This window comes from Lagopus leucura, unplaced genomic scaffold (genome assembly GCF_019238085.1).
Source record: "Lagopus leucura isolate 7727_CA_CO unplaced genomic scaffold, USGS_WTPT01 Super-Scaffold_100012, whole genome shotgun sequence".
In the NCBI taxonomy this organism is placed as follows: domain Eukaryota; kingdom Metazoa; phylum Chordata; class Aves; order Galliformes; family Phasianidae; genus Lagopus; species Lagopus leucura.
This window is the reverse complement of record NW_024962267.1, coordinates 16,794,472-16,816,359: the sequence shown is the minus strand read 5'-3', so window position 1 is coordinate 16,816,359 and position 21,888 is coordinate 16,794,472. Positions and strand designations below refer to the sequence as shown.

Genomic DNA, 21,888 nt, shown 5'->3' with positions numbered 1-21,888 from the left:
GAGATAGATGAGCTAAATAGCTGTGAAGTGCTCTTTTGTGTGGACTTATCTCAGGATGATGGCCATCTCAGGGGGTACTCAGTGACTCTTGCTCGAGACCCTTCCTCGTCACATAGACAGGAAAACAAGAATAAAAGGGGAATCGAAAACCAAGAGGATAAATTTTCTGGCAACAGATTCCTCATGAAGAAAAACATAGGTTTTCCAGCAACAGATTCCTTATGAAGAAGAACAGAGGATTTCTGATCACAGATTCCTCACGAAGTGATGCCTGCATGCTGAAGGAGAAGAAGAGGTATCTGACATCAGATTCCTCACACTGAGGAATTCCTGCATGCTGATGAACTCTCCTGGGCCTGCTGTCTGAGAGTTGCTGCTTCCTCCCGGATTGGCTCTGCGACTGCCTCCTGCTATCTGCTTGCTGCCCAAGGCCACTATGCTGCTGCTTTCCACCCCTCCCCCCCCCCACTGCTTCTGCCTCAGACCTTCACAGGTCATGCAGCGGGATGCTGCTGGATCCTGGTGGTGACTATTCCCGCTTCACGCAATTCTTGCTTCTTTTCCATCTTTGCTATCGCCCTTCTTCCTTTCCCCGTCTCCCTGATTTAGGTTTTATAATAAACTGGTTGGACCAACATATGAACCATCGTTTCTTAATCTCGTGCCGGATAAGCAGATATTACAAGAACCTCATCTCCCTCCTATAAATTGGAGCGAGAGAACATATTAGCCTGGTGATGCCACCTGTTTTCACAAGGAATAGGGGTCAATCTTGTTTGGCTGCCTTCCTACTGCTGCTGTTCTGCTTTTACTCTCTTCTCCAACTGAGAAAGAAAGGGGCTGTCAAATACCTTGTGAGCAGGATAAGCCTGCGTGTCACTTTCCTGTTGGACAGGGAACAGATAGAAGCCTGAAGTCATACAGAATAGAGCAGCTTCTGGCTGGTCTTTGCCATGGTTTCCCATACACCTTGCTCAAGTCACATGAGCCAACCCCTGCTCTAAGGCCAGAGGAGCCATACCTGCAGCAGACTGCATAAGGCACCTCCCAGTTTCATTCTCTCAGGTGAGCTAGATTCCTCCTGAATTGTTCAACCAAAGCTTGGGCTGCATCACAGAGGAAAGCAGAAAACTTGTACTAGTGTCACTTCAGACTGACTAGAGATAACTTGAAATGCAGGCAAACAGTATTATCAACCTAGAAAGGTCCTCCAAGCAAACAAGAAGATAAAAACTTGAATGTAGGAGATCAGAGAACAAGAGAGTCAGGTTCTGTTGTTTATGAATTCAATACCATTATAAAATCAGCAAAAGAACAATTAAACACAGTACAAACTGTGTTTTGTAAAGCAAAATTCTGTGCCTCATTGATAGTGAAGCACAGATGCCGACTACTTAATTAATTGACAGAAAATTCCTGTGTTCAAAGACTCAGTCTTTCACAACCATTCCTACTGTTTTTTTGTGTTTTTTTTTAAAATGTTGTTCCACATCTATCCTTTAATCATTTGTGACAACAGAAACGTACCACTATTTGCAAAAAACATGGGGAAAAAGAAAAATATTTTAAAAGAAACTCAGAAGTCGCAAGATCCTCCAGAACACATCTGGGTTCTCTCATCGTGTCCCAGTTTCAGGCAGCACTGAGTTAATTTTCTGTCTCTTAGCTGGTATGGTGCTATGCTTTGCATTTAAGATGAGAATAATGTTGGATTACATTGGTGTATTATCAAAATGAAAAAACTCAAAATATATCCCCTATAACCTCTTACCCTCACCTCCAAAAAACACAGTAGTTCTGTATATCACTCACATACACTCCCTTGGAGGTCACTTACAGCTTTGAGTCAGACAATCAGGGCAAAGGGAGGAACTTCAGAAAGAAGAGAAGGAAGAATATTTAATCCATATGGAGATACAAGGGCATTTAGACAGTGTAAAACGATGGGGGGGAGGGGGGGGAGGCACGGGCAGAATAAGATAATTTATCTCCACATTTAAGGCTAGTATTTATAAACTAATTGAAGTCAGTGAGATTGTTTAGATAGGAAAAACAGAACTTTTTTCACAAGTATTAAAAATTAGGAACTGAACAGCAAAGCTCAAAAACCCAACAGAAACAGCTCTTTCAGACCAGATCCTGTAATGACTGAATCCAGACCTCCAGCATCTGCTTCCTTAATGCATAATATGCAGCAAAATCTAGTGCAGCTAGTTTATAGCCAAGAATAATAACAGAATGCATGTGACAACGCTGCCCTGCGGCGTCAGGCAGTTAACGGCCCATAGACATGCCTTGAACAACTCTGGCAAGAGAATTTAAAGACGACGGATCATACATCAGGTGCACCACACTTCTAGACATGCTAGCCAATAAACAGTTTTAGATAACCAGCCTGATGCTTCAGAAGATACGCCAACCACCTGTCAATCTCCAGATACCTTCTATCTCACTCATGCATGCACCATTCTGCTATCCTGCTGGATTACATGAAAGGTGTTGATGTGGGCAGGCATCCCTGTACGCTGCCAGGGATAGGAAACCAAAGAGCAAATAAAAGTGGCAAATGCAACAGCTCAGGCTGCATCTCATTATTTCTGCAAAACTGAGCCCCACCTTAGGTAACTTTCTAGCCTTATTTAATGATTGTGTTAAGAAATGGAGAAGAATCAAATTCTCCTTTATATAAGCAGCCGAAGCAGATTAGGTCTTCATCAAAACTAGTTAAAGTTGCAGACAAAGGATTTTGATGCAAGAGCTATGCATATTTTTAAAAAGACCTCTAAATACCAATACAGTCTCTGTGCATTCACCATAAACATATTTCTTTATTCTCCCTGTCTCCTGAGACACTAAACTCCCCCAACACTTGGGGCTTCTAAAAAAAATCATGGCACCGTGACCCTTGGGCCCCATTATGCAATTGGTTTTAAACAAAGATGTTGAATTCATCCATGCCCAAGCTGTGACTCTTTAGCCCCAAAGCTTTTTGCCAGGAGTACAGCATGTAAGTTTATAAACGTGCTGGCACAAAATCCAGGCTGGGTACTCCAAGGTATGTGCTGAAGCAAGTCCCCTGACCTGCAGGGAAAGCATGGTTTGATTGTCCTGGTACTAGCTGTACCCCAAAACACTTCAGGACCACCCGCAAGCCCAAAGACCACCTCTCTCTGAGCATTTTTTCAGAGGTCCTTTTCATTCAGCTGAAACATGCAACCTACATTCTCTTGCTGTTTTTTTTACACTTAATGAATTCTGGTGCTTATAAAAGAAACAGGATTAGGAAGCAACCTGAGGGACAGAACAGCTGCTCTCCATAGCACAGCAGGAAGCCCAACAAGTCACAGACAGACAGACACATCAGTGTAGAAGAGAGAAGGAAGTTCTGTCGCTCTACCCAACAGTAACAGAGAACATTAACTCACTGGTGGAGCTGTAATCTCAAATGAGAGGTTCATCAAGGCACAGCTCTTGCACACTTCTGAGACTCCTACAATGATGTAAGGCAACAAGCTCCTCTTCATATCCTCTGAGCTGTAACTGGTATAGACCAGCCATGACGCTTTGAGCTTAGTGTGCCAGAACTGCTACGCATTTCACCCAGCAACACAGTAAGACCAAAGTCCTCTGTCAGTAGTTGATATCTAGGAATAACCCTGAAAAATTTATGGATTCCCTAGAAAAATTCAGTCAGCAGTAGCACAAGGCTTCTCCAGTTTAATGTCTTCTGAGAAGGAAGTCAGAAAATTGCTGCAGAGAGACCTAAGTACTTTAAACTATTAAGATACATGTCCAGACCGCATTTTTCCAGTCTGTCAGGTTTGGCTGCAACTGCTTAATGTACTTTAAGTCAACCACAGATAAGCAACAGCTGAAGAAATTGTGCAGCTCCCTAGATAACCATCTTACTTGAATTTGCTGCATGTCTTCCCTTTCTCTCTTCACGTTTGATTGAGGTTTTATCCTAAATATAGCTAGAAATAAGGATTATCAGCATCTGCAAAATAATCCCTTCAATTATGCTAAGATATGGTCCTCTCAGTTGAATGGAGGATGCATTTTCATTTTGCACAATGGGAGAAAGTGTTTTTAAAATTTGCTGTTAGCAACCTCTAGATTTTCAGTATTTCAACTCCAATAATCACAAACTGAAATGACACAAATTTCACCCAAAAGCCCATACACCCATGACAAACTGCAAGATTAGACCCAGATTGTCTAAGCTCAGCCTGCCTTCACTGCACTTCACTCTATCAGTTCAACTACTAACATTAAATACATACATCATGACTAAAGGTTTTCTAAGTTCTCTAGGTGGGAAAGGATTTCAAATCCTTCAAGTGATAAAAGGACAAAATTCAGCTAAATGGTCTCTCCTGTGAGCTGAAAGGCTTGCTGACCAACCGCCATGGCCAGGTCAAGCTGCATTAAAGGTTAGTTACCCATAAGAGTTGAAAACAGGTACATACCACACAGGAAGCTTCATATTGTTTCCCCAGTTTAGGTCTTAAAAATGCACTGAAGGAAAAAAAGAAAACAGTATTAGAGGCCCAGCACTTCAAGCAGGAGTTCTGCTTAGTTACTTTATCGTGTCAAAAGATTAACAAAATACTGAAAACTTTGTAATATAGAGGAAGATGAAGCCACAAGAATGCCCTAATACCTGTTGATGACATCTGCCAAGTGCTACAAACTTTCAGGACCTCTCTTGAGGGTGGATTAAATCTTCCATTAGACGGTTTTCAGCCATTTTACCTCACTGAAAGATTTTCACAATGTTCTACTTAACACATTAAATATTACTGAACTTTGCCCTGCGTGTATTTTAAGCTAGGGAATAACTTCTCAGTTTTGTATTGTTTTCCTCCACAATCACTGATTTGGAAGGCCTGTGATGAAAAGCAGGCCTTCATCCTGTAGCTAGAGTACACATACCCTCTGCTGTCATTTCCCTCCGGAAAAGAATTGGTTACACACTTAAAAACAAAAAAAAGAAAAGGAAAAAAAAAAAAAAACAACCCCCACACATAAATCAGGTCACATTATTACATATCATTTCTTGAAGGATGAAACTGTGGGATAATGGGATTTTGTGACTGAGATCTTAAATTAGAGCCACAACCTTCAAACCTTCCACCCTCTCCCACAACCCCCGTGATGTTTTCATTTTAGAATTCCTGCAAGACAGGAAACAGACAGCATTCACAAGGAACACAAAGCCCTTACTATACATTCAGCCTGCCCCTCACACATCATTTCTCTCCAATCCAATGAAACACAGTGAGACTTAGACGTATCTGTTTGCATGCTGACCTCTCAACGCATAGATTACACTTCCAGAATAGCTGCAAAAACAGATACAGGCAGAACTGCAAGTCCAGTGCAGCACCAGGGGACATTGATTCTAGCAGCTGAGCTCCAGAAGTCCTCTTAAAGCAGGGAGAAAGAGAGCAGCAAGGAGGGGTGAGGTGCACACACATACACATGGATATTTTGAAGTCAAATTAAGAAGCTTTCTGGGACTGCCACTGTCCTTCCCCCATCCCTAGTACATACACACAGATTGTATTGCACAGAGTGCAAAAAAGAACAGCTTGTTTCACGCCTTCATACTGCAGCTGCAGTAACTGCTTCCTACCCAGCGCTGGGCAGCAGCTGGACTGCCTGCCTCCCCCCCCACCACCCTGTTGCAGCTGTGTGCTAAGCATGCTGCTCTCACCTGGTTTGCCTCCATAAGAAGGTCTGGATGGGCAGAGGGATACCACGGCCGCTCTCCTGCTCCTGGCCCTCTGAGCTTTTCCTTTTCACCATGATGCTGACGACAGCTGCTTCTATGAGCCAGTCTTTTCAGAAAGATCAGTCGGTGTCTCCCATAGCCGCCTCTCGGCTTTCCATAACTCTTTATCCCCTTCCCTTCATTCCTTACAGCTCCCCCCTTCCTTGCACCTCCTCCAGCCTCGGTGGTGCAAAATGGCTGCAGGAGGCAGGGAGGAAATTAGGGGAGCGAAGATGTCCGCGTCCCTCCGCTTCCTCCCTGCCTTCAGCACCTCCCTCTGTGGACAGCTCCGGCTCCGCGAGCCGCGCCGGCAGGCGGTGACAGGGGAGGGCGGGGGACGCCAGGCGGGCCCGCCCCGCCCAACGTCCCGTGGCGAGGTCGGGCGCTAAGCCCCCTCCCGCAGCCCCCCACCACCTCGCCCGGCCTAGGACAGGCAAGCTGGGGGACCCGACGTGCAGCTGGGAATGCCCAAGGCAGCCGGTCGGGTCAGCAAAGCGTCCCTCACGCTTCCTCCTGCCCCGACGGAACGAGGGCTTGGCGCTGCTGAGCTCCTACGTCTCTGCAGGCCAAGTTGTCCTCCATCTACCCAGGCAGGAGACCCCCAAGCACATAAGGAGGCTGTTGCAAGGGCAGGTACCTGTGCACCTGCAAAACGGGAAGAGCAGTAAGGCTGCTCAGAAACAAATAACATGAAATGTATTGCTTGTGTAAGAAATTATGGCAATTTTAAGGAGAGGTGTTCCAACAACCCAAAGCTGTATTTCTGATGGTCTTTCAATTTTCCTATTCAATACAAGGCACTTAAAGACTCACTGAGGCCATTCCTTCCTTGAACAGGAGGTGAGCTGATCAGCACCCCTTTTCTGCTCCTTATGGGTGCTTGGAGGAGCAATCACTGAAAACCCAGAGCTACTCCTACTGGAGATGAAGGTTTTTCATAGTGCCCAAGCCAGTGCTCCCTTGCTGTGAATTCAGCTGCTTCTGCTCTCTGCTCATGCAGAGCATAACCCCACATGCTCCACACTAGGCTAAAACCCTCCTCATGCACGAAAGTGGTATTCAGACAGTCGTTTGGAAGGTAATCCGTTGAATGGAGTGTAAACATGTTTAGAGCAAAAAAGTTTTACAGAGGGGGTTTTAGTTTTCTTCCTTTTTTTTAATTTTTTTATTTTTTTAAAGCACTAACTTTTTCTGCTGATGCACAGGAATAAGGTCTTTCTTGCTCAGACAGTAAGGTTTTATTTTCTAATTTTCTGTCCCTCGAGTTATATCAAAAATAAGACAGATGTGATGTCTAAAATGTGCCAACAGCTGAGAAAAGCTGGCTAAAAGATATCACTTCTAAAGAAGTACTGAAGAAGTTCCCCATTCTCAATATATCCAGATACATAAAAACTGATAATAAAAAGTTAATCTGAGCTTTTAATTACGAACAGAATGCCTCTTGACAGCCAAAAGTGAAACAACAATGCACTAACAATGATAAGTGTGTTTTTAAAAACTAGCTTTTTCCAGTCCTGTAACATATTATGAAATTATTGAATAAAGCATAAGGAATGAGAATCACTCTTTCAAAGAACAGTATGACAACAAGGGAAGTTTTAATGACGTTTGCAATTATGTAAGTATGGTATTACCTTATTTACGCCTTTCCTGCACGCCCAGAAGCTCGTGCTGTCACACCAGCATCAGCAAGCTGAGCTCCAGACACAGCTGGGAGGGAACAGCAGAGCCAGAGCCAGGCACAGTTCAGCTCTGCACTGAAACCAGCCCAGCTCATGTTTGGCCGCTGCTCAGGAAGCATAAAGGGCCAAACTTGGCCAGCTGGGCAGACGCAGATCGGTGTTACTTTGCATCTGTAGCTAACACAGATAAATGTATAAAGTATCAGTTACTACAACTTACGCAAGAACCAAAAAAGGTGTTCTCCAAGTATGCTGTTTGCTGCGCAATAATCTTTAATGGCTTCCTACTACAAGGGATATATCAGAGAGCCAAGTGTCTGCCCTGGCGATAAAAACAAAAGGAAACTAAAAAGAAGGATAATCCAATAGATACTTCCCAAATGTAAGCTGGCACAGCTAGCTGAAACATCCACTGTGCTCCAGCTCAATGGAAACAACCTACTGTGGTGCCACCTGCAGTGCTAGCCAAACCTGCATTTTGAGTGCAGACCACTGCTCTCCAACAACAGAGTGCCAGAAGACACCTCAACACCTCCACTTGTACTGAGATCCGCAGTGACAGGACTTTCTGCACACTGACAAAAAATAGAGAATGAAGAAGATACCAACAGATACAAAAACACACAGTTCCAAAAGTGCAGATTCTCCAATTTCACCAAGCTATGACCAGCACTAAACCCAAGAGGTGCCAAATGTGATTAATATTTGTCAGTCTCACCTCTGCTTGGCAAGATCATGGAGCAGATCCTCCTGAAAGCTCTACTAGGGCAAATGGAAAATAAAGACGAGGTGATTGGTGGTAACCAACACGGCTTCACCAAGGGTAAGTCAGCCTGACAAACTTGGTGGCCTTTTATGATGGAGCTACAGCATCAGTGGATAAAGAAAGAGCAACTGACATCATCAACCTAGACTTGTGCAAAGCACTTAATATTGTCCTCCATGACATCCTGGTTGCCAAGGTGGAGAAAAATGGATTTGATGGATGGACCACTTGCTAGATAAGGAACTGGCTGGATGGTTACACTCAGAGAGTTACAGTCAACAGCTCAGTGTCCAAGTGGAGACCGGTGACAAGTGGCCTTCCTCAGGGATCAGGGCTGGAATCGGTGCTATTTAACATCTTTGTAGGCAAAACGGGCAGCAGGATTGAGTGCACCCTCAGCATGTTTGCAGATGATAACAAGCTGTGTGGTGCAGCTGCTTCACTAGAGGGAAGGGATGCTATGGATGCTATGCAGAGGGATCTGGACAGGCTTGAGAGGTGGGCCTTGCCAAACTCATGACGTTCAACAAAGCCAAGTGCAAGGTCCTGCACCTGGGTCAGAGCAATCTCAAGCACAGAAATAGGTTGGGCGGAAAACAGCTTGAGAGCAGGATTTGGGAGTGTCAACTGATGAAGAGATGCAGCATGAGCTGGCCATGTGCGCTTGCAGCCCAGAAGGCCAACTGTATCCTGGGTCACATCAAGAGTACTGTGACCAGCAGGACAAGGGAGGTCAATCTGTCCCTCTGCTCTGCTCTCGTGAGACCCCATCTGGAGTACTGCGTCCACTTCTGCAGCCGCCAAAACAAGCAGCCAAAACATAGATTAGAGCTGTTAGAGCAGGTCCAGACGAAGGCCTCAAAGATAATCAGAGGGCTGGAGCACCCCTCGTATGAGGACAGGCTGAGGGAGCAGGGGCTGTTCAGCCTGGAGAAGAGAATGCTCCAAGGAGAGATTATAGCGGCCTTCTAGTAACTGAAGGGTGCCTACAGGAAAGCTGGGGAGAAACTTTTTACAAGGCTGGTAGCAACAGGATGAGAGGAAATGGTTTCAAACCAGGAAAGAGGAGATTCAGACTAGATGTTAGGAAGAGATTCTTTACTGTGAGGGTGGTGAGGCACTGTCCAATGAGGTTGTGAATGCCTCCTACCCAAAAGCATTCAAGGCCAGGCTGGATGGGGCTGTTAAAAACCTGGTTTGGAGGGAGGTGTCCCTGCCTATAGCAGGGGGTTGCAACTAGATGATCTTAAAGATCCCTCGCAACCCAAAACATTCTATGATTCTGTGCTTCTAAATTACTTTGAAAACAGCTAGAAGGCAATTATAACCTGACCTTGTTTTGAAGGCAACAACCCAACCCCACCGTGAATCACAGAATCCTAGAGTAGCTTAGGGGCCTTAGAGATCTTCAAGTTCTAATCCCCTGCCATGGGCTGGTTCGCTCCCAGCAGCTCGGGCTGCCCAGAGCCCCATCCACCCTGGCCTTGAACTCCTCCAGGAATGGGGCACCCAGTCCATCTTCTCTGGGCAGCAGTGCCAGGGCCTCACTGCCCTCTGAGTAAATAATTCTTTCATAACATTTAACCTAACTTCTCCCTCTTTCTAAAGTTTAAAGCCATTTGCCCTTGTCCTATCACTGTCAGACCATGTAAACAGTCAGCTCCCCCTCCTGTCTGTAAGCTCTCTTCAAGTACTTGAAGGCCACAACAACCTCCCAGGAGCCTTCTCTTCTGCAAGCTGAACTAACTCAATGTCCTCGGCCTTTCTCCATAGGAGAGGAGCACCAGCCCTCTGGTAATCCTCACGGCCCTCCTCCGGACCCACTTCAACAGCTCCACATCCCTCTTGTGCAGGGGGCCCTAAAACTGGACTCAGTACCTCACATGGGAGTTCACGAGGTCAGGGTAGAGGGGGACAATCCCCTCCCTCACCCTGCTGCCACCCACTCTGTTAATGCAGCACAGTATACTGTTGGCTTTCCAGGCTGCAAGAGCACATTGCTGGCTCACAACCAGCTTTTTTGCACATCAGGACCCCCAACTCCTTATCTGCAGGACTGCTCTCAAGTTCTTCTCCTAGTCTGTATGTATACCTGGGATTGCTTTGACTAAAGCACAACATCTTGCACTTAGCCTTGCTGAATCTCATCAGGTTCTCGTGGGCTCAAACCTCCCTGGATGGCATCCCTTCCTTCTATGGTGTCAGCTGCACCACTCAGCTTACTGTCATCATCAAACTTGCTAAGGGTACACTCAATCCCATCATTCACGTTATTGATAAAGATGTTAAAAAACATTGGTCCAAAGACCAATCCCCAGGGGAAACCAACCATCACAGGCCTCCACCTGGACACAGAGCCATTGCCAACAACTCTAGCTATAACCATCCAATCAATTATTTATCCAATAGTCTAGCCTGTATCTCTCCAACTTGGAGATAAGGATGTCGTACAGAAGCATGTCAAATGCCCTGCACAAGTCCTTGGTAGGTAACATTAGTTGCCCTTCCTTTGTTCACCAAAGCTGTCACTACATGGTATAATCAAAGAATATTAGGCTGTTATAATCACAAAATAAACAAGAGAGTTAAAGTAGACTATGATAACAAAGAGAATAAATGGAAGGCCTACCCTTATGCTGGGCTCACCACAAAACACCAGCAGAGACAATCTCCAGAAGAGATCCTTCCCCACTGGTAGCCAGCTCTTAAATAGGTCTAGGAGGGGTGGAGCCTGGCTGCACCCCTTTGGGCAGCACAGGTGAATTGCCTTCAGCTGTGCTCCTCTGGCTGACTCATGGCTTGCCTCAGGTGATCAATCAGAGGTTCAGGCCGTAACTCAGCAGTTCCCATAGACTACATCATAGAAGGCCACCAGATTGGTCAGGCACAATCTGCCCTTGGTGAAGCTGTGCTGACCTTCTCAGATCATCTCCTCATTTAGCATGTGCCTTAGCATCTCTTCCAGGAGGACCTACTCCACGATCTTCCCAGACACAAACGTGAGGCTCATCAGCCTGCAGTACCTTGGGTCTTCCTTTCTCCCTTTCTTAAAAATGGGAGTGATGCTTCCCTTTTCCCAGTCACCAGGGACTTCACCTGACAGCGACAAATTTTCAAAATGATGGAGAGCAGCTTGGCAACCACATCAGCCAATTCCTTCCCTAGCTTGGGATGCATGTCATCCAGACTCGTAGATCTTGTACACATTTAGCCTCATGAGGTGGTCTCAGACTTGCTATTATCTTAAAGTGGGATGGATTGCGCTCTCTCGACTCTCATCTAAAGGTTCAGGGATGCAAGAGACATGGGAAGTCCAACTGGCAGGGAAGACCGAGGCAAATAACTCATTAAGTACCTCAGCTTCCTCCATGCCTGAGGAAGCCAGGTCCTCCTTCTTGTTTACCAAAGGAGGTACATTCTCCTTTGTCTGTCCTTTCTGCCCAGCATATCTAAAGAATCCCTTCTTGTTATTTTTCATATCCCTGAGGACGTCCCATGAAGGACACACAAACCCAAGGTGCTGTTATCCATGCAAGTGAACCAGCTTGATGCTAGGGAATTACGCATAAAAGAGCTGATGAAAAGTCATAGCCTAGAAAATTTTACTTATCTCTGTACAGAACTTTAGTTCACAGCAGAAGCTCTCAGCTTCACAGTCAGCATTTGATTTTGTACTCGAGTACTAGGACTACAGTGGTGCCCTCCAAGCCAGCTCTCTGCTTTCCTTAGCTCCTATTTAATATTGTTTAAGTGGCTTTTGTTGAAACAAACAAGATGCAGACAACAAAAACAATAAAAATCAAGAGAGAAGGTCAACATAGCATGCTAAGTTAGATAAACTAAGTCCTCACAAAGACCTGTGTGTTAACTCATTACCAAAAAGCACTTCTTACTTTTGCTGCTCTGTGGACTAGGCATGCAGGAAGTCAGGCAAGTGACAGGGAAGCTGCTAGGACACCTGCCTGCACTCCATGGCACAGCTGCAGCAGCCAGAATCAATTTGACTAATTTCTTGAAGCAGAAGAAATGCAGGTTGTTGGTTTATGGATTGAGCAAAATAAGCAAACGTTAGCTGCATCTCAGGGGTCATAACACACCGTACTGATGAGTACATCACCTTTGTAGAAAACAATTAATGCCTGCAGAAGTCCTTCCAACTCTGTCAATGCAATACACTCTCCATCTTTGCCGGTTCCCTCTGGTTTCACAGTTAACCCAGCTTCAGGACATGCAGAAGTTGTTCCTGCATCTGGCCCTGCATTTTTCCAAAAGCCTACCAAATGCAGCCTGCAGAACCCTTAGTGAGGCAGACAGCTCTTTCCTGCAGTTCAGGCTCATGATTTTTTTTGCTAGTCCAACCCACATCACTTAGTTTAACACTAAGCAATCAAATCGTTCCACCGCATCAGCACCCCAGAACAAGCAGCAGTCTCCTGAGCAGACACACTATGGCAATTGACCCTGCAGAGCTGCTTCCACTATCTCCCCACCCTTCCTGGGAAACAACATCACATCACCAGAGAACAGCTGCCTGGAAGAAAACAGGGCAGACAGGAACAAGCTGGAGTCAGACAGAAGCAAGAATAACGAAAAGCAAAAGACCCCAATTTGATTTTCCTAAAATCTAAAATTTTTGCTCAGGGAAGACCACTTCCATCACAGCTACCTCAAGCTTGCGTTTCACTTCTCAGATCAGTGCCAGCTAATATAAATGCACAAGACAGGAAAAGAAAGACACAGAAGAGACCAGAATCACGATCTGAAACAGAGAAGAGGGTGTTAAAAGATGCCATAAATAGCTGCCTCCTCCTACCACTCCTGAGCCTAGGGTCTCCTTCTGCCTGATCTCTAGAGCCCTGAGAGTCTCCATCTCAGGCCAATGTACAGGGCTGCTGCCCTCTCATCTGAAGACTCAACCCAGCTCTGCCTGCATCCCAAAGATGCACACATACACGCAAGACACAGGTACAGCCAGCCATAGAGACTGTTGCAGACAAAACTCTTCTTTCACGCACTCCCATGCCAAAATCCTTACCCAGACTTGAGGTCTCCTACTCTCACCCCAGCTGCTGGCCCTGTGCTCACTCTCAAACTCTCACCTGCACTTAATGAGTGCACAGTTAGCACTTAATGATTGCACCACCCACCTGTGAACGCACACGCAGAGTGAGGTTATGCAAAAGAGTAGTTAAGAACTCCTGATTTGTTTTTGAAAATAAATTTAAAAAAAAAAAAACACAAATAAACAAGAGATTAATACGAAAGAAGCCCAAACAAAAGCTCAAACAGACCCATCCATCGCCTTTTTCCTAGAAACAAACAGTGGGACTCTCTTGTTCCATTCCAGAAGACCCTCAGTGCACCAGCAAATGCTGCAGCAGGATTCCTGGGCTACCAGCACTCCATTAACCGTAGCTCATACCGGTTTGATCGACAGCTCCTACTCAGCACAGCGTTCCAGCACAGCACTCATGGTAAATCCTAACACACCACCCGCAATGCAGTGAGGCACAAGGAGTGTCCCCGGAAAGGACCAAGTGGGTTCTTACCACCTGTCCTCAACTACCGCTTCAGCTGTAAGTGCTTGAATCCTTTTGTTCTCCATCTTTCAATCCTTCCACTCGCTGCCTTACTCCCAGTAGTACTAATGGGGCCCTGCTTCCCTTAGGGCCCCGCGGGAGCGAAGTACCTCCAGCAGCTCCGCAAATGGGGGACGCTCCCCCGATCCCCTTCAAATTCCCGCGCCCGCAGCTCCCGTTACCTTTGGTACATTTGAAGCACCACGTTGCCGGGGGCCGGCCGCGCACACCCCTCACTCGCGGCCAGCCGAGGCCCTCACGGCGCAAACAGCCCGCCGCGCCGTCCCGCCACATCTTCTCCCCTCACAGCACCAACGGTCACCGCGCGGCCTCCGGAGGCGCGAAGCAGCCCGCAGGCGCGCGGCGGGCACTGCTTTTCCGCCTGCGGGGGCGCGCGAAGAGAGGGCGGGAACGGCGTCCCGTCGGAGCAGCGGCTCGAGGCGGACCCGGTGCTTCGTCGGGAGGGCTGAACTGCTCCACGCACGGCGGGACCCGCTAGCTGAGAGCATGTATTCACACAACACTGGAACATCTTGCTCTGCTATGAGTAAAACGTGATGTTTTGTCAATAACGGGACTCGACGAGCTCTGACAGAACCGACTGCCCGCAATGGCAGCAGGTATGTGGTGCGAGGATATGGAATGGCTGAGTGCACCCAGCGCTGCGTCCCAACAGTGCAAACCAACACGAGCCAGTAGATGACAAGCGATTTTATTTTGCAAAACAATCACTATACAGCAACAAATACAATTGCAAATCGGATTGAAAAACATGAACTACCTACCACCAGCCATTCAAGAAATGCCTCTTTTTATGGTAAGAGGCTCTAGAATTATCAGAAAAAACACAGGTTTGTAACAGCAGACTGCATTCCTTGAAATCCCAGCATACAGCATGTTCATTCATTGGCTTTTTCTCTTTGCTAAAGTTGAAGTGGCTTTTATATTCTTGATTTTTCCAAGTGTGAAACTCATTTACTTTCCTGCAGTGGGAATTGAGTTGCAGCGGGAATTGCTTTAGCGGTCTGACAAGCAATGAACTCTACACACCTAGGCTAGACTACCTGCTTCGGCTCTCATAGCGAACGTCATCAACTCTTCAAGGCGTTTGCCTTTGAAGGGACATGAGTACTTTGGGTATGGAACGGTGTTTGGTCCAGCGTGGCAAAAACTGCTGCTCACGTGTGGTAGCACACACAGGCTGCCTTCAGACTCCCTTGGGTCGTGTAGATAGGCAAGCATCTATTTGTAAGCAGCCACGATGAGGTTACTACTGTACCTTAGCATAGCACTGAATGGATGATACCATTTACTGCTGTACAGTGAAAATATACATGGCCCTAACGGGCACAGAATTATCCTCATCGGTATTAGTTTTTTCCCTTATTGGTGCTGGACAGAGGTTTGCTCACTTTGGATTTCTTTCTGCTTGTGGTTACACAGAAACAGGAGTCTGCGGATGGGGCAGAAGCCCCTTTCTTTTGTCTCTATACCATTACAGATTATTAATTAGGGGCTCTCCCCTAGCCATCCCATCTTTTGCTGTTCCATTTATCTGGATTATCTCTGCTCTGTTACAAAGTCAGGTCTCAGACACCCACGTACCTGCTGGCTGAACATGCCTGTGGAAAAGAAACAAAGGATGCAGTTTCCAGGAAGCTGGCTCTGTCTTGTTTAAGTGGGCATTATGTATTTACAAAACAGTTTCTTCTTTTAAAAACCAACCCTCTTCTCAATCAATTAAGATTAATATGAACTTTTTCAATGAACATCTAGAGTCATGTAACAACTTTTTCTTTTTGGATTTTTTTTTTTTTTTTTTTTAACAGCACAAACTCTTAATTTCTTTTACCTTCATCTAAGTCCACAGCGTTCTAGGATTCTTTCTATGGAGGGATGATTACAATTACAAAGGTCTTTGCTTGAATCAAGACAAGAAAGCTCATTTTAATGCATGAAATAAATGTCTTGGTGCGTTACACCACTCTAACTTTGTACTCGTAAGTGGATTAACTAAACATCATTACCTAGAGAATGTCAATTTTAAAAGCAGAATTAAAAAAAAAAACACCTCGAGTAACACTGTTCTCACTAGCTGGTGTTCAGCTTCAGAGAAGCTGAGGTTCGGTAGTACCATAGACTCTCCCACATTTGCAAAAGGCGTAAGAAAAACCACACTGCAAGGCTCATTTACATCAATTGTGTGATCAGAGCAATGTGATGTAGGTACTGTTTTAGTAGTTTTTGTTTTTTTTCTTTCTGTCGTTTGCTTTCCTGGAAAAAAAATGGGAAGAGGCTTTTAATGCATATCTCCTGACATTGTTTCCATGAGAATTCATACGATTACACAAGAGTATAACAAATACAAGGCAGAAATCAGAACCCATTTAGCATGGTTCCAAGCTCACTGTCCTTTGTATAAAACAACTGACTTACCAACAGTATTAGGAATTTTATAGTGTGATAAAGCTTCTTGCAGTGCTGAAATGTTGTGTGTTGGGCTAACGTTTCCAGTAAAATTTATAGAGTTTTCATAATTTTGTTTTGTCTTTATACTATGTGACAGCTTAGCCAAAATCCTCATTTGGTCCACTGAAGATTTACTGCCAAGTAACCATGCGTTTGCAACCTGAATCATGTGGAGTCCTGTGCAATTAATTATTAGAATCCTCCTTCACAGACATAAGAATGTTCTCTACAGTCTTTTTGGTTCAAAACCCAACACACACACGCACACACAGAAATGAAGGAGCAAAAAGAACAGATAAAAAGCTTCCAGCACACAACGTTAACCTAATACATGTATCAAGTATAGCTCAACTGACAGTGCAAAGTTTAGTTAAGAGATTTCAAAAGGAAAAAGATCAAACAATCTGCAAGAATGTAAACTGGTCATTTCATAATGTCTACTGTACATATAGCATCAGCAGATTATTATCTGCCGATGAGTAATACTCCCATATTACCTTCAGTGTTCTCTGAGTGTCCATAAGACAGTGCTGGAGCTCTTGCAGGTAACTCCGTTAGATTGGATGTTTCTGTATCTCTGCCCTCGTTATGCACACTTTTTCTTATACTTTTTATTAGTCAATATAATCCCACTTTGCTCAGATTTGAAGATGCCCTATTTATTAATCACTACAGCAACCCAGTGCAGGGAGCTCAATTTGTTTACTCGTATACTGTAATTTACAGGCATCTCTTGTAATGTTTATCACTGTTATCTGAGTGCCTGAGCGTATACATAAGATATCACTGAAGGAGTGGAAACGACACCTTAATACTTTTTTTTTGTTTCAACTTTAGCAAAAGAAAAACAAAATAAATAAATTTAACATTTGCTGTTACTACAGGAGTTTAAAAAAAAAAAAAAAAAAAAAAGCCAAACTATTTTGGATTTTAAAAAAATCCAGAATCCAAACCCAGCCATCTTTGGAGACCGTTTTACAAACTTCTGGACCCCACAAAAATCATATCTTTGTGAAGAAAGGGAGGGAGGAGGGAAGGAATCCTTTTTCTAGCATCACAGAAGAGACTTGCATCTGGCACTAAAACAGGGTCACGGCTTTTAGTTGTTACAGAAAGCAACTTCATGCTGAAAGTTTTCATCTTTTTTTTTTTAAATGTATTTTTATGAATAGGGAAAAAAAACCCTGCTAACATCTACTTTTACATACCTAAAATTGCAACACCAAAGGGTGCAAGAGACACAGATACTGTGAATAAAGTAGAATATTCAAGTATATGAAGAGGGCGTCTCACAAATGGCCACAGAGAAATATATATGTATAATACTGTATCAAACAGACGGAAAGGATGTGAAACTGATGGTGACTACACAGATCTAGCCGCTTAACCAACTTCCTAATCAGACACAAGTCCATTGGGGTGGAAGTGCTCGCTTTCAAAGCTTTGTTACGTCACTTCCCCAAGCATGATTCAATGTTTTCAACTAATAGTTTTAGTTATTAGTTAAATAATTTATTGGCTTTATCAGCTATACACCGACATTATTATCCAGGTCCAAAAAAATGTTAATAACTTAATTCAACTTTTGTTCTACTCATTTATACAAAATATCACTTTTTTTTTTATTAATTAAACTTGAATTTCTCTATATGCCCCTTCCTTCTGGTAAGCAGACTCTTAATCTAACCTGTAATAACTTACAATGGGCAGTTTCTCATTTTTTTTCCCCATCTATCAACAGAACAGTGAAATGAGCAACTTGGGATATTAACAAGGCTCTTCGGAAAGAGGTGGATGGCCTTCAGGCACATGAAAGGTAAAAATGCATTTTATTGTAGTACGGTACTCCATGCAAGACAGAGCAGAGCAACAATAATTGTCCAATGTAACATACTGCAGTTGTATACCCATATAAAGCCAGTGTCTTCCTGTTGTAAATGGAGATCAGGCCAATTTCTGCATCTATTAATATTTATCTGTTTGTTTGTTTTTTAACTGTATGGTAACTACAAGTCTTGGGATGTGACTTAGTTTTAGACATGGTAAAAATGAATGTAACACCTGCTCTGAGCCCATTCCTGCCAAGAGCTCATGCCTAAATATTATTACTTCATACAACGCAAAATGAGCAGATTCATAAGCCCTGCTTGGCGAGGGCTGCCGTGACATCTTCAGCGAGGGTAGCAAGCTGCGGTGATTCAAGCAGGTTGATGCTTCCAGAGGATGAGACATTGCTGAGTCTGCGTGGAGAAGCCACGCTGGACCTGCCTGGTGACTGCGTGATGATCTCAGCGCCGTGATCGACACGGGCTTTAGCGTGCTCTCTGAAGTTGAGTTTCTGGCTGTCAATCTGTTGCAGGAAAGCAGAGTTTAACACACGAAATGTTTAACAAATTTTCTCATCATACATCTTTGCCTCTCCTTTTTTTTTTTTTTTTTAACAGCTCTTACAAGGACTGAAGCTTCTTTAGTTCCTAGAAGGATTGAAACTGAAGATTTTCTTTTTTTTTTTTTTTACACATATATTACATCCTCTCTTAATATTTCTGTCTCTGATGGATGCCTGAACAAGCAGGAGCACAGTTCCTACCTGTATGAAATTAGTAGGCATTTTATGTGATTTGTTTCTGAAATCTGTATTTTCAAATGCTTGTGGCAATGTCTTACGTTCAAGATGTTTTCCTCCTGTTTCACAAAGCAGTCCCAATCCTCTAGGATAGCCACACTACAAGCTTACTGTATCATGCCTATGCCACGCAATGGTTCCAAACAAGGTTGTTTTTAGATGGAAAGCCAGGGCACAAACCACAGGAGGTTCCTCTACAAGGTTCACATTAATCTTAGTTGGGGATGTGAGCCTGATCATTCCAAATTCCACAGGGAGCAAGTGGTATGTGAACGGGTTTGATGCAGAACGAAATGATATTTCCTACTCAACTCAGAGCCATCACTGAATTCACAGCTCTATAAATTCACAGAAGAATTTGGGCTGAAGGCACACTGGTAGCATTTCCCTGAGGTCCCCTTACCTTGACGTTACCACCTCCAGGTACGTGGTGAGCATTTTCAAGTGAACCAACTTTAGCCTGAGCTTTCTCTTTGAAATCCAGTTTCACACTCTCAATTTTCACACGTCCACCTCCTACACAAGAAAAGGAAATAAAGAGCAGAATAGCTCAGGAGAAGGTCTGACACAATGCAGATGGGCACATTCAGATTACTTCCTTTTTAGTTGAGTTCTAATGATTTTAGAGATGCGCAGAATAACACGCTGCGTGTTCAGTAAAATACAAAACCTTTAACACACATATTCAAACTGTAAGCATGTGCTACAGTCTGCTTGATTTAAGAAGACATTTAAATACTTTGCTGACTTCAGCATGCATATTGGTGTTTTATCAAACTGACTTTTTGTACAAGCAGCATCCTTCCGTACAACCTTTTACCTCATCTCTAAACAAGGTGGCTCCACACATCTATGTCTGTACACATTTAAGGAACTAAGAATAGTGTTTCTATCACCCAAGTATATTTACTTTCTCTAGAACTATAGAAGAGGATTGTATCTTCCATGACTTCCCCTTCACATACAAGTCTTTCCTTTGTCCCAGATCCCAGAAATTGTAGGAAGTTCTACCGATACCTGGCTTGTGGTGAATGTTCTTGAGCGAACCACACTTGGAAGTCACATGACTCAAGTCAATCTTCTTCGTTACAATCTGTACCTGTTAAAAGCACACACACAGAAATTACAAGAGTGAAAAGAATAAAATAAATAAAAAGACAAGCCTTGCAGAGGAAGAGCCCAAGCCTCCAGAAACCACTGGAAAAGGAGAGACGGTTAGTTGACCAGGCCACAAATGAGGAAATGCTGGATTAATATAGCAAGCTTCCTTTCCGCCTAGGGAAAATGATAGAAGTGGGTTAAGCTTTTTCTATTAGGAAAATGAAGAGGAGGATGAAGCAGATCAGTTTGTGGGTTCTTTCTGAAATGTTCCTGAGCCTCCCTAAAGGGTGGATGCTCCAAACCCGTTTGGTTCTGTTTTTGAACGTGCATCCTGGCAAGCAGGAATATTTCCATGACTGTTTTTTTCTTGGCCATCTGTTTCACATTTTTTGCCATCTAAACATGATAGGCATTTTTAAGCTCAATCCGCTACAGAGAGGCTGGTGAATCTACAAACGCAACTCCTGCAGCTGTGCCTCAGCTGGTGCACAGTCACCAGTGGCAGCAGCACTGCACTGCTCAGCCAGGCAGCAGCACAGGCACCCTCCATCTCTTCTGTGTTGCCATGGCTGCGCTGAGCCCAGCTTGGGAACAGCTACAGCCACAATCCTGCTTTGCCCCCAGCAGGAAGCCGCAGCCCTTCCAGACCGGGCCAAGCAATGCACACAGAAGCTCCAAGCTGACTACAATGCCTCTGCTTTTCTTACATCGCCAGCAGTGACTTAAGCCAGCAGTGGTGGCCGTAGTGAATCTGGTTACTTCCCACTGCAGAGGACCTGATGTGTGCATGCCGCAAATTCGTCTGAGGACCAATCGTTTCCACCAGGTGCATCACATCCTTATGCTATTCCAGTATGTCTGCTGGACCCAACCGGTGTATGATCAAACCCTGAGCAACCTCAGCTGTTTGTACCAGAATAACGCTGTGGCATTAGCACACGTACATCAGCTGATCACACCCTCTCTCTGAACTTTCTTTATCCTTATTTTCTTTGTATCTTTTTTCTCTCTGAAGAACGTAGAGAAGTGAGAAGGTTAGCTGAGGATGCCCAGCTGTGAGCTGGAGTCTCTTTCTGGAAATGATTTTCTCGGGCCACTCCCAAGAAAAGCACTAAACCATTCTGGCTCACCCTTTACTGTTAGTATCCCTGGGTGTTTATAGAGATGACCTGTCTTTCTCATTTTCTTTTCCTGATCAAGTCCTGGAAATGTGTTGTGCTCCATGAAGAACAATCAGAAGACCACCACTGCATACACAGGGCTCACACAACTACTAGACCAAACTCACATGTGAGTTATTAGCAAGAAGGAAAAGAGTGCTCAGAAAAAGGGAGATAGAGGGAGTTGGCTGTGCAAGGTGGATCATCGCAGTGGAGATGCCTGCTTACAGGGTGTCTGTGCTACTTACATTTCCTCCCCCTGCAGAATGTTTGATGTTATCTCTGGAACCACACCGGGACTGAATATCGCTAAAATCGATCTTCTTGTTTAAAATCCTAACCTAAAAGGAATCGAAGGTAACTTACTACATAAAACACAGACACTCCATCGGGGTGCAGGACAAGGGAGCCAGAGTAATTTTGTCTCCTGCTGTGATTCCTTCTGTACTGAAGTGTGTGTGAGAAAGTTAATCAGACCAATCTGTACACTTAGTATGTTACAACACAAATAAACACAGTACGTTGCTCTTTTTCTACCTCATGAACTGGTGGTGAAATGCAAAGAGAGATGCTTCAATACTGGGAAATATGAGAGGCAGCTTTTCTCCGAAAAGCTCAAAGAACTCCTTAGTTTCTCAGATGAGAGTTCTTGGAAAGCCTGTGCTAGACTCTTTAAAGCAATGGCCAGTGTTTCTGCTGAACTGGCCACAAGGAGAAGATGGAAAC

At 44.4% G+C, this 21,888-nt stretch overlaps 2 protein-coding genes across 4 annotated transcripts in view; both read right to left on the bottom strand.

The window, feature by feature from the left end:
* The window catches only part of UNC80 (unc-80 homolog, NALCN channel complex subunit), a 119,030-nt gene extending 113,219 nt beyond the window's left edge, over positions 1 to 5,811 (bottom strand). For all 3 annotated transcript variants that reach the window (XM_042874555.1, XM_042874554.1, XM_042874556.1), the window contains exons 1-2: positions 5,720 to 5,811; positions 4,470 to 4,518 (exon numbers count right to left, since the gene is read on the bottom strand). In XM_042874555.1, coding sequence (XP_042730489.1) covers positions 4,470 to 4,518; positions 5,720 to 5,811 — 141 coding nt within the window. The remainder of the gene's footprint in view (positions 1 to 4,469; positions 4,519 to 5,719) is intronic.
* An 8,690-nt stretch (positions 5,812 to 14,501) lies between these two features.
* The window catches only part of MAP2 (microtubule associated protein 2), a 192,001-nt gene continuing 184,614 nt past the window's right edge, over positions 14,502 to 21,888 (bottom strand). Inside the window, exons 15-17 of the mRNA XM_042874432.1 lie at positions 19,919 to 20,000; positions 19,305 to 19,417; positions 14,502 to 18,625 (exon numbers count right to left, since the gene is read on the bottom strand). Coding sequence (XP_042730366.1) covers positions 18,410 to 18,625; positions 19,305 to 19,417; positions 19,919 to 20,000 — 411 coding nt within the window. The 3' untranslated portion in view covers positions 14,502 to 18,409. The remainder of the gene's footprint in view (positions 18,626 to 19,304; positions 19,418 to 19,918; positions 20,001 to 21,888) is intronic.